The 10,933-nt window shown below is 44.5% G+C and overlaps 1 protein-coding gene across 2 annotated transcripts; it reads right to left on the bottom strand.

Annotated features, from left to right (window-relative positions):
- Positions 1–889: 889 nt before the first annotated feature.
- On the bottom strand, positions 890–9,626 carry LOC123127605 (actin-related protein 3). Of its 2 annotated transcripts, none has more exons than XM_044547357.1 (10): positions 9,169–9,626; positions 8,843–9,077; positions 8,507–8,731; positions 5,161–5,256; positions 4,377–4,469; positions 3,850–3,969; positions 3,242–3,352; positions 3,050–3,175; positions 2,845–2,943; positions 890–1,414 (listed from the first exon to the last, which is right to left on the bottom strand). In XM_044547357.1, the coding sequence occupies exons 1-10, from the start codon at positions 9,213–9,215 to the stop codon at positions 1,334–1,336; spliced, it is 1,233 nt and encodes a 410-aa protein (XP_044403292.1). In that variant the 5' UTR covers positions 9,216–9,626; the 3' UTR covers positions 890–1,333. The 2 variants fall into 2 exon arrangements, with proteins under 2 accessions (XP_044403292.1, XP_044403291.1); XM_044547356.1 differs by having other exon boundaries at positions 5,123–5,269; positions 9,169–9,619.
- Positions 9,627–10,933: the final 1,307 nt, after the last annotated feature.

The raw sequence follows: 10,933 nt of genomic DNA, 5'->3' as shown, positions 1-10,933 counted from the left end.
GAGTCACGGTTTTGCTTCCGCGAGAGGCACGGTTGTGCTTACGCGAAAGTCACGGCCGTGCCTCTCGGAAAGGGAAAAAATACGCGTTTTCTGTTTTTTTTTCTTTCGCGAGAGTCACGGTTTTGCTTTCGCGAGAGGCACGGTTGTGCTTTCATGAGAATCACGGCCGTGCCTCTCGGAAACGGAAAAAACGCGTTTTTTGTTTTTTTTTCCTTACACGAGAGTCACGGTTTTGCTTCCACGAGAGGCACGATTGTGATTTTGCGAGAGGCACGGGCGTGCCTCTTTTGGAAAGGGAAAAACCATGCTCCCGGTTCGGTTTTTTCGTTCGTTTTTTTCATGAAAAAAAAAAGTTCATCAAAACCTATCAATATGGAATCTAGTTTTGAAGATCTCGACGCGAGAAATCCAATGGTGAAAATGGTTCGAGATTTGGACGCACGGTTTAAGAGATAAAACGTTTTGAATAAACGGATCTACGAAAAAGGAAAAACTCCCGGGTTGCAACAAGTGGCGCGCTGCATGTGCCTGTCGCGACCTGGGAAAGTGAAGTGTTCTTTGTAACCAGTACTCCTTAATTAGTGATTTCGCGGATGTTGGAGCAAAGTTTTCACGGAATGATCCCTTGTTCACGGACCGCAGCAAATTTACGGGTCCGCGTTAACTGATTTGCATCCGCACTCAGCGACTCTATCTAACTAAACGGTGAAGATGCCCATCTGAGTTCTATCTAACTAAACGGTGAAGATGCCCATCTGGGTGACGGCACGCAGCTAATTAAGATCGATCCACGGGTGTACGCAGACTGGCTATGTTGTTGTGAGGGAGAATCATCATGATTACCATCTTTCTTTTATAGATAGAGTAGATAATAATAAATGCAGCATGATTACGATGTCAACTGAAATCTTCCACTATCCAGAAAATCGGTGGCAACGACTTCACGGGAAAATACGAGGAGCCATACCAGCTCACCCACAAACAAAACTGTTCCGTTTACGGCCACACTGAGCAGTACAGTACTACAGATATACAACAGCTAAGCATGTGCCGCTCAGGTGCCGCCAGCGCCATCCGGTCACAAGTTCTCCTGTTTGCTGCACTACCGGCCCCATTCTACAGATGTACTAGTAGTATACAGAAGATGTATTAACGAAATGTTTCGTTTATCTCTATGTGCACGCTGGTTGTGTACAAACAAACGCTACAGAGAGCTTGCCTCCGGTGTCAGTTTTACCATTTACCATGCTGCCAGCCTGCTACTGCTAGCTAGGCTCAGGCTGATTGCATGGAGATGCTATCTGTGATGCCTCCTAGTCTTCATACGAAAATTTCAATACATCCCTTTGAAAACAGGATTTGATCGGCAGATGCTTGCACCGTACTCTTCATACTCTGCTTTTGTGTGGCAAGCCTGTTGGAGATAGAAATATGACAGTTGGCTTAGATCAGATACTGAAAATGCAAGTTAAAACAAATCATAGTAAAGATGCTTCGCTATAATACTTAGGCCCTGTTTGGTTCGACTGTGGATTTCTAAAAGCAGCTGTGGAAAAACAGCTGTGCAAAATCTGATGTGAAAAAGATGTAGGTCATTTGGCAAACCAGCTGATACAGCTTTTTTAGATTTTGGCCCGCAGCGGAATCAGATTTTGGAAAGCACGTCCTGGGCTGCTTCGGCTTTCGATTTAGATTTTGGCAGCGAATTTCTGGAATCAGATTCTGCTGGGTTCGCCCTTTGGTTCAGATTCTGCTACGCGGCAGCGGAATCCGTTGATGAAAGCTGAACCAAACAGGGCCTTAGGCTTTGGAGTCCATTTTCAAAACTACTTGCTCCAACCTATAACCCTTAGACAAGTTACAACTTTTGATGCATAGCTCAGATCGTTGGTCGAGATTAAAATTTACCCCCTTTTAACCGCAAGGGTAGTATAACCTATTTAATTGTGGCCAGCCCTCTCAAATGCCAATTGCCAGTGGTTCTCTTGCTGCCAGTGCATACATGCTGGCCACATCGAGTAGACATCAGTGGGTGCACGCAGAACGATACGTAATTCATGTGTCTAGGCACGATTTGGGGCTGCTACAGGTTGCAGATTTGGTTTGGATTTACTGGGGAGTTCATGTATGTGTTTGATTTGCACAGATTTGCCTTAATTCCGTTACAGATGGGGGATGGCACAATATCATGGATCAGTTTCACAGTGCCTCTAGGAGTTGTCACTTCCTCAAACAACGCTATCCTACGAAACTGATGGAGGAAGTATTTTCGGAGGACATAGATGGAGACAGGTCACAGGTGTTTGCTGTTGGATACTGGAGTTTCTACTATGGACCTAGCTCCCAATGCAATTGACTTGATTTTCTATCAACGATTGAAGAGAAGCTTGTCCAACATCGTCTGAGATGGTTGGGGCATATTCAGCACAGGAGGCTCCAGTGCATAGCGGACGGCTAAGGCGTGCTAAAAATGTCGAGAGGGAGGTTGGGGTAGACCGAACTTGACATGGGAGGAGTCCGTAAAGAGAGATCTGAAGGACTGGAGGTTTGGAGTATCACCAAAGAACTAGCCATGGACAGGGGTGCGTGGAATCTAGCTATTCATGTACCAGAACCATGAGTTGGTTGCGCGATCTTATGGCTTTCAGCTCTAGCCTACCCAACTTGTTTGGGACTAAAGGCTTTGTTGTTGTTGTTGTTGTTGTATCTAATCGCATAATCACTTCAGCACGATTTTGAAGTGATCTTTTTTTTTACAGGGACTGAAGCAAAACTCGAACCACACTAACAAATTTCAGGTGATATGAGTTTTCTTACTGCTGTACGGAGACAAAGTTTGAATACCTCATAGAATTCTGCTGTAGAAGCAAGCACCGATCCGCCAAACCAAACCGCATATCTTTGAATTGGATGGCTAACCACGTTTACTTCCACGGGTTGAGCCTGAAACCAACAAATTTAGCTGAATTTTCAAGTTCCAAACCTACAAGAAAGCCATTGCTTTCTGCTGCCAGAAAGAGAAAAAAGAGCAAACAAGGAAAGTTTATACCTTCGCATCTCCACCAAGTCGAGCATTAGATGCACGGACCCGTACATCCACAATCTTTTTCAGGTCCCGCTGTAATCTTCTGTGGAAATCCTTAAACATAGTTGAACCCCCAGACAAGACAATATTCTGTGACATTGAAAGCACACTCAAAATACTGTAATGTCAGAGAAAACAAGGTTTTGATGTACAAACCTTATAAAGTGCCCTCCTTGTGTCAATTGGGGATGATTGGATACACTTGTCTATAACATCTTGCAAAGGAGTGGTGAAGTCATTGTTGTAAATCTCAGGGTGGAAGAATATCTACAGATATTATGCAGCGCTCTGAGAAGACTGAACTAAAACGAGCTTTGAAATTGAAACAAATCACAAAGAAGTTTCAAGATCCTCCTGAATCTACAGATATTAAAATTGATCTAAAACAAGCATTGAAATTGAAACATGTCACAAATAAGTTTCAAAATGCTCCCAAATATATTGTCTGCAACAGTTACATTGAAACTAGAAAGGACTTCAAATCAAATAAAACTGCATTTTTCTATCCATGATGTCAAGTTTACCATTTTACTATTGTTATAAGTGTAAAATACCCTGAACTTTGCCTCATGTTCACTAATGGTGCTAAAACTTTCAAGCGATTCAAAACAAACCCTGAACTTATGAAACAGGCTCATTTACTTCAAAGTGGTTTTTGCTGATGAGACGTCCAAGTGACGCCAGTTTTATAGATATGGTAAAAGACAAGCCTAAATAAGACATGACACCACAGAAGTAACTACAGAACACATCAGTGTACTAACCTCAGGGCCCAGGAAGCGCTCGTATCCAATGTCACAGGTGTACGGAGCACCCGTTTTTGGTTTGATGCCAGTCAGGCGTTTTATGTACTTTGAGGGCTCCCTGTCATGCTTATTAAATTCCTGAAAACAAAACACGAAGATGTAATATGATTATTGTTCTTTTGGATTGCTTCTTGCCCAAAAAATGATTTAGAGCAGACTAGAAAAAAGATAATAACAATTTAAGAATCAACAGTGGCAGAAAATGTTAAAGAGGAAAAATATTCAACAAAACATCTTAAGAGCAGGAGTGTACACAGTTAAGTCTGCGCCAGCAAGGTATTAATATGCCAATACATAAGCTTGAGTGCTATCTGCTGTACTAGCACAGGTTGCTAACTGTGTTGCTTACAAAACCTTCAGCTGAGAACAAAAGGGGAAACTTCTTTTCTACAAAGACCTAAAATTTCTGGAAAATGGAATAACAGATAGTCTATCGATGTTCAACAACTACAAGCAGCATAATAAACGCCTAATGTACTTAATACCTTCACAATGTCCGAACATGTATAGCAGTACATTTCCTTCGCCCTCCTTGCTACATCAAAAGATTCTTCGGGTGGAATGTGTTCACCTCTTTCCTGCATTCAAGATTGGAAATTCGATAACTTAGTACAGTGTGGTCATTCAGTATATTACTCCCTCCGTTCCTAAATACAAGTCTTATAAGAGAATTTAATATGGACTACATATGAATGTATATAGACATAGTTTAGAGTGCAGATTCACTCATTTTGCTCCGTATGTAGTCCATATTGAAATCTCTAAAAAAGACTTATATTTAGGAACGGAGGGAGTACTCTATATGACTATTTGAAGCTAAATAAGAAAATTATGTATGTCCTTCCTATAGGTGATCTGGTTTCCTTAGTCACAAGATGAGGATAAAGATGAGTTTCAGTCTGTCTTGGATAAAATGCCACTCGAATTCTGGCGATTTAGAGAAACACAATTTCCAAACTTGAATCCTGAACTTGAAAATGCCACTGCAAATTTTGCAAACTTTGAAAAACGCCACTGCAGACTTTGAAAAATGCCACTGGAAATGGCATTTTTCAAAGTTTGGAAATTGCAGTGGCGTTTCTCGGAATTGCCAGAATTCGAGTGGCATTTATCAAATTAACCCTTGTTTCAATGCGCATGACTGAGAACATTATTCAGAACTATTTTATCACTTCCTGCTGATGATAATAAAATAAAAGGTTAAGTACTATCTTCTGACTGTGGAAACTACCTTCATAAGTTGCTGAATAAACTGGGTAACATCCTTGCCTGTAAGTGGGATAGAACTGATACTGTTCCCAATGACATACCCATCAGCAACAGGAACAATGTGGGTAGCTCCGTCACCCACATCAACCACAACACCTGTCATTTCACACTGAAAGCACAGCATGAAGTTCCACAATAAATATCCAGTCTGATGATAGCTTAACAGGGGAAGTAAGAAATCAATAGTAAAGATTCAAGAATGTAGCACAAACTGCAAAAGTGGATGGAGCAACAAAATATGCAAATATTATGTGAATCAAGAATGCATGATTCCTACGTGTTAGATTACACCACACTGGATGGAAGGGAGAGGGAGGGGATCTGCAAACATCTAGTAAGCTAATGTCAGTACACGCAGCTAATACATGACCATGTGGAGCAAATACGAGTACATCATGTTTAACATTTCAAGTCAATGTTGGCAAGCTCAACAACCAAATTGTGTTGGATTCTAGCGCACTCAACATGCCAGACCCAAGGAAAATAGGGTAGTAGAAATGGTAGCAAGCACTGTCATTTCGGCGAAAGCATGCACTGGACCAGGTTTATACAGACATAATATGGATGCAGGTTTAGTTGGGGATAGGTGTATTCTCTACCTTACCGAAAGTTCAGGAATCTGAAAGCAAAACGGATAACATATGTTGACGGAAAATATGATAAAAACAAAGCTGCATGAAGGACTGCTGTTGTGAGACTGTTATTACTTACTATAAAGCAAAGACTCCCAATATTTCTCGATCCTAAATCCAAATCGAGGTGCATGACTAGCAGAACACTAACAAATCGTCTTTAATGCCTTAAGTAACCCCCATCCAACTAGATCAGTCCATTCGATCCTCTTCTGATTCCAACTCGAACTTAATTGCTCAAGTAGCAGCTAGCCTAGCAGTCAACTCCACAGATGGACATCTTCTACCGCAAGGAGTAGTGCAGAACCAGGAGGTCATCGATGAGCCAATCTGCCGGGTTCTCAACATCTATTAATGACGGTACAGTGAACATCAATAACATCTTACTCCGAAGGAAACCCACCGACTAACTTGGTGTAATAAGACAAAGGAGCGATAGTTAGGCTATCGAGCACCATGGTACTCGGTATTTTTTTTAAATCTAAAAAGATGTTTATAAGTCTCAAAAATTTCCAATTTTTTTTCTAACATTACATATAGATGTTTTCAACATATCATGTAAAATTATACGTTGATTTATAGGGTACACAGAATAATGTGTCTCCAAAAACAGCAAAAGTTAACTTCATTTTGATCAACATATTTATCTTATTTATGACACCACAGATGAAAGATACATTGATGAACATATGTACACAAATACTGCATATCTATAAGTACATGTACAAAAGATTTCAGGGTTTTTTGTAGTCTCAAAATAATATTTTTGATTTTTTCAAGAAAGGGCTCCATGTAACCTGGGATCCATTTTGCTTTTTCAAATGTTATAGTCCCTTTCTATATCAATAACACGCAGAATGTGCGTGAAAAGAATGAAGGATACCATATCTGGCTGCGTAGCAGACCTCTAATTTGGTCGATTTTTCACTTTGTATGTATCAACTTCTTAAATTATAGTGTGGTGAAATTTTCCTACGGAGTTCTCACTTGGTTCTCGTAAATATATTTCCTTCACGCGTTTATAATATACACCAACAAAAAAGCATCCAAGAATTACGAGTCGAGGAGTCGAGCCGAGGTTGAGACTCATAGACTAATCGATCGTGACTAGTCTACACTACTGCTGGACTAGTCGACATGGTATTGCAGTACTCAGCTTACAGTACTCAACTAATAATACCTAGTATGTAGTATATACTATATATTACAGTACAATATACAATAAAAATTGAGTTGATCCATAGGAGGATCACAGCAGCATAGGAGAACAGCAAGGGAGGAGCACAAGCAGAGGGGTGGATCCAGGGGAGGAGCAGAATCAGCGGACAGAGATCGTCGCAATGCTCCTGGGCACCGCTGGCGGGGGTCAATGGGCGGCGGCCTAGCCCCAGGTGAGGCGGCTCGTTGTGGAGCAAGCCTGGAAAGCTAGGATTGCAACCCCTCCTAGATGCACATTTTAGAAATTATGTGCAAAATAAGCAGATGTACACATTTTTGTGCAACACCAGGCTTAGCGTGCAAGGTGGCTGACTAAGAAATAATGATTTTTTAGGCCACCAAAAAATAAAAAATCCATGCAAAAACACAGCACTCTTGTTTATTGCACATGCAGGGTGTTTAATTGCCTCATATTTCAAGTTTGTAACAGTGTGTACTACCGAATTTTTTATATTGGTTGGATACTACTCCCTCTGTAAACTAATATAAGACCATTTAGATCACTACTTTAGTGATCTATAAACGGTCTTATATTAGTTTACAGAGGTACTTGCTATTTCTCCGTCTCTTTCTTAGTAGAGAAAACATGTGCTCTATCTCATGTGGCGATACCTTGTTGAACTTGTTAAAATTCCTTCCTGATATCTAGGAGATATTTTTGAAACATTTCCTAAATTTCTAGAGGGGAAGGCTGCATGCTAGCGTTGATTCATGTGGCCGCTACGGCTCTCTGCAGCAGTAGCCCATGGCCACAGAAGATTCGGATCATGTGAGAATTGCTTAAATCCTTTCTAGACTGCCATCTGACGCAATGCAGGAGGAGGATAGTGTACCGATGAGACCCACCGGAACCCCTGGGGCATGGACCATCAGATTACCAGATCAAGTGGTACGTACACTGCCATGTTGTCACAGATTTAAGTCCTTCCAATGCAAGCCGTCCAATCGGGAAGATCCAATGGCTCACATCCCCCAACTAGTGAGTTTAACGGTACATTTTGTAATTGCGGACCTTATGGCTCTACAGCATATAACCTACAATTCCATCAAGGTACATATCCGGGTTTAAGTATCTATTTGTAACTTCGAACAAGGGATGAGCAGATGATAATTAGTTTTCAGATGCTCAATACTAAACTATAGCAGCCAAAATCTGGGACCAGTGACACTGGAAGCACCACTTAATACTTAATAGCATTTGCCATGCTGTTACTCGTAAGAAATCTAATATGAAAGGAAGTCTTACTGGTACGCAGTATTCCCCAGGACACGATACATGGTGAATGTCCAACACAAGAGATTACATAGCATAACCTAGAGTATTCTACATTGACAGAACAGAACAAACGAGGTAATTGAAAAGGGAACCACTATAAATCTTGCTCGTCGGAAATGTGCAATACAGCAGTAAAACTATACTGAAATGGCCAGTTTCAGAGTTCAGACTCAGAAAATCCAAAGCTCAATGACCACAAGAGAAAACTCTGACGACTAACCTTGGTTGTTGTGTATCCTGCGGCTAGGGCAAGGACGGGTTGAACCGCTATGTACAGACCAGGCACATTGAACGTCTCAAACATGATCTCCCCAGTGTACTCCCGGGTTTCTGGAGGAGTCAGTGGGCTCTCGGTCAGCAGGAAATAGTGATCTTCTGGGTCACACCTGAGGTAATTGAAAATGCATTGCTGCCAGAACTTCTCCATGGTGTCCCAGTTGTCAACCTGAACAGTTAATTTTCAGCCCAAAATAACGAAGATCACACATGAACACACGCAGATGACGGTTCCAAAACAATCAACATTCGGCACTGCGGTATTACAATCGGCACCCACCTGACCGTTGCGAATGGGGTAGCTCAAGCTGTATGTGCTGCTGGAACGGGACCGGGCTAAAGCCTCCTCCCCTATTAAGAAGTCGAGATCGGCCATGACGCCCGCGCTGTGCTGCGCCAGCCAGTTCCCCTTGGCGGTGGCCCTCGTCTGGTCGGAGAAGGATTCGTTGACGGCGACGGCGGTGGGGGTGATGAAGCAGGGCTCCACGTTCCCGGCGAACCCCATCTTGGTGTAGCTGCCACGGTTACTTGGATCAGCATCGTGCGTTCAACCCACGCGCATTTCCGCGCACAGATCTGGTGAGCCTGAAGGACAGAGATGCGTACCCGGTGCCGTTGTCGATGACGACGGCGGGGCGTGAGGTGGGGTCCATCGTGGTGCGGGGGCGGAGGCAGACGATGTCAGCGGCGGCAGCACCAGGTTGCGACTGGCGAGAGGAAAGTCGGCGGTGGGAGGAAACGGTTGCGGGCGGCGGCCACCGTCGCAGCGGCGAGCATGCCAGCACCAGGCCCCACCGACCGGCACTAGTGGTAGTAACCACCACCAAGGGGGCCGAGCTTGGGCTGGTTGGTGCGGGGTCGAGAGCGCGAGAGGGGACTAGAAGCTTGGAGAAGAAGGGAGATAATCGAGGAATCTGGAGCGAGATTAGCTCGCGCTTGTGCCTGGCTTTGGTTTTGGGGTTGCTTTGCCTGGGTTTGTCGGGGTAGAGAGCGAGCGTGTTGCTGAATGCTGATGCTGCCGGTGTCCTCCGGTGTTGTTCTTTCTCGGGTTGGTGCGGTGACGGTGTGGCGTGGCGTGGGGGCGTGCAGGATGAGTACTACTTACAGCCACAGCAGTGGGCACGTACTCGAATTTCGGCGTTTAGCAGCTGACAGGTGGGCCTGGAGGACGTCTTTTACGCTGATAGGTGGGCCTGACGCGACAGTGGAGAATATTTTGGCCCTCCGTGTCAGGTGAGCAGAAATGGGACGTGGATTTGCCATTAAACTAACAGAAGAATCACCACGTGACACATGCGTAATAAGCAATCTAAACAATTTATCTAAGAAAACTTACAGAAGATTTATTTACCATTATGCTGTCGTAGCTTTTTCAGTAGAAGTAATGTAGAATCAAAATTATTGACTAGAGAAAGAAAAGACAATAGTGGTGTGGATGCAAGATTTAAGGCCAACTCCACCGCGCGACCTCATCTTGTCCGGGTGCGTTTGTTTGGGGTAGAACAGACGAATAGCGCGGCCCAACGCGTGGCCCCAAACGGACAAATATCCGGATTCCGTCCGTTTTCGGCTCATTCCCGAGCCAAACTTGCATCGAGTTTGGTGCGAAACGGACATCACGCGGACGGGCTCGCCGCACGCCCTTGTCCTCTTGTGACCCGTCTGTCGGGGACACTAGCAGTCTCTTCGCTTCCAACGCCTCCACCCCCTCTTCCCGCCCCGCCCCGCCTTCGGCGCCGCCGCTATTCTCCGGCCGCCTCCTCACCGTGCAGCCGTTGGCCGTCCATACTAAACCACGCCCACATGGCCGCCACCATGCCCGCGCGTTCGCCGTAGTTTTGGTCGTCGCCGTCGTTACCGCTGGCAGAGGGGATACGACCACAGGCGACGTACCACGACGGCCGCGGCAGCTTCCGACGGGAGCTCCAGAGCGACCAGTAGCCGGCTGGCAACCACCCCTGCTGCGTCGAGGTGATCATCGCGGCCTCTTTGCCACCACGACCGCAAGGTGTTCGACACTTTGCCCACAAAGGTATGGACAGCGAAGATGAGTTTTTCTTCCACCACTTTATTTGTTCATCGGACGATTCGTCGTCGGATGATGAAGATCTTGTAGTGGTTGCACTGGTCGTTCACAACCACATTCAACGGCAGCTTCCTCGGTATAGGGGATCAGTCACTGGTCGTGCCCCCAATCTGAACCGCAACAGAGAGAGGCCACGCCCTGCTCTATGCCGATTACTTTTCCAACACCCCGCTCTTCAAGCAGGATAAATCCCGTCGCTGTTTTCGAATGGCATGGCATGTGTTCAATCGTATCCGAGAGGGAGTGGTTGCTCATGACACATACTTCGAGTGCAAGACGGATGCT

Source organism: Triticum aestivum, chromosome 6A (genome assembly GCF_018294505.1).
Source record: "Triticum aestivum cultivar Chinese Spring chromosome 6A, IWGSC CS RefSeq v2.1, whole genome shotgun sequence".
Taxonomy (NCBI): Eukaryota; Viridiplantae; Streptophyta; class Magnoliopsida; order Poales; family Poaceae; genus Triticum; species Triticum aestivum.
Note: the sequence above shows the minus strand (reverse complement) of the source record. Positions and strands in the feature narration are given on the sequence as shown.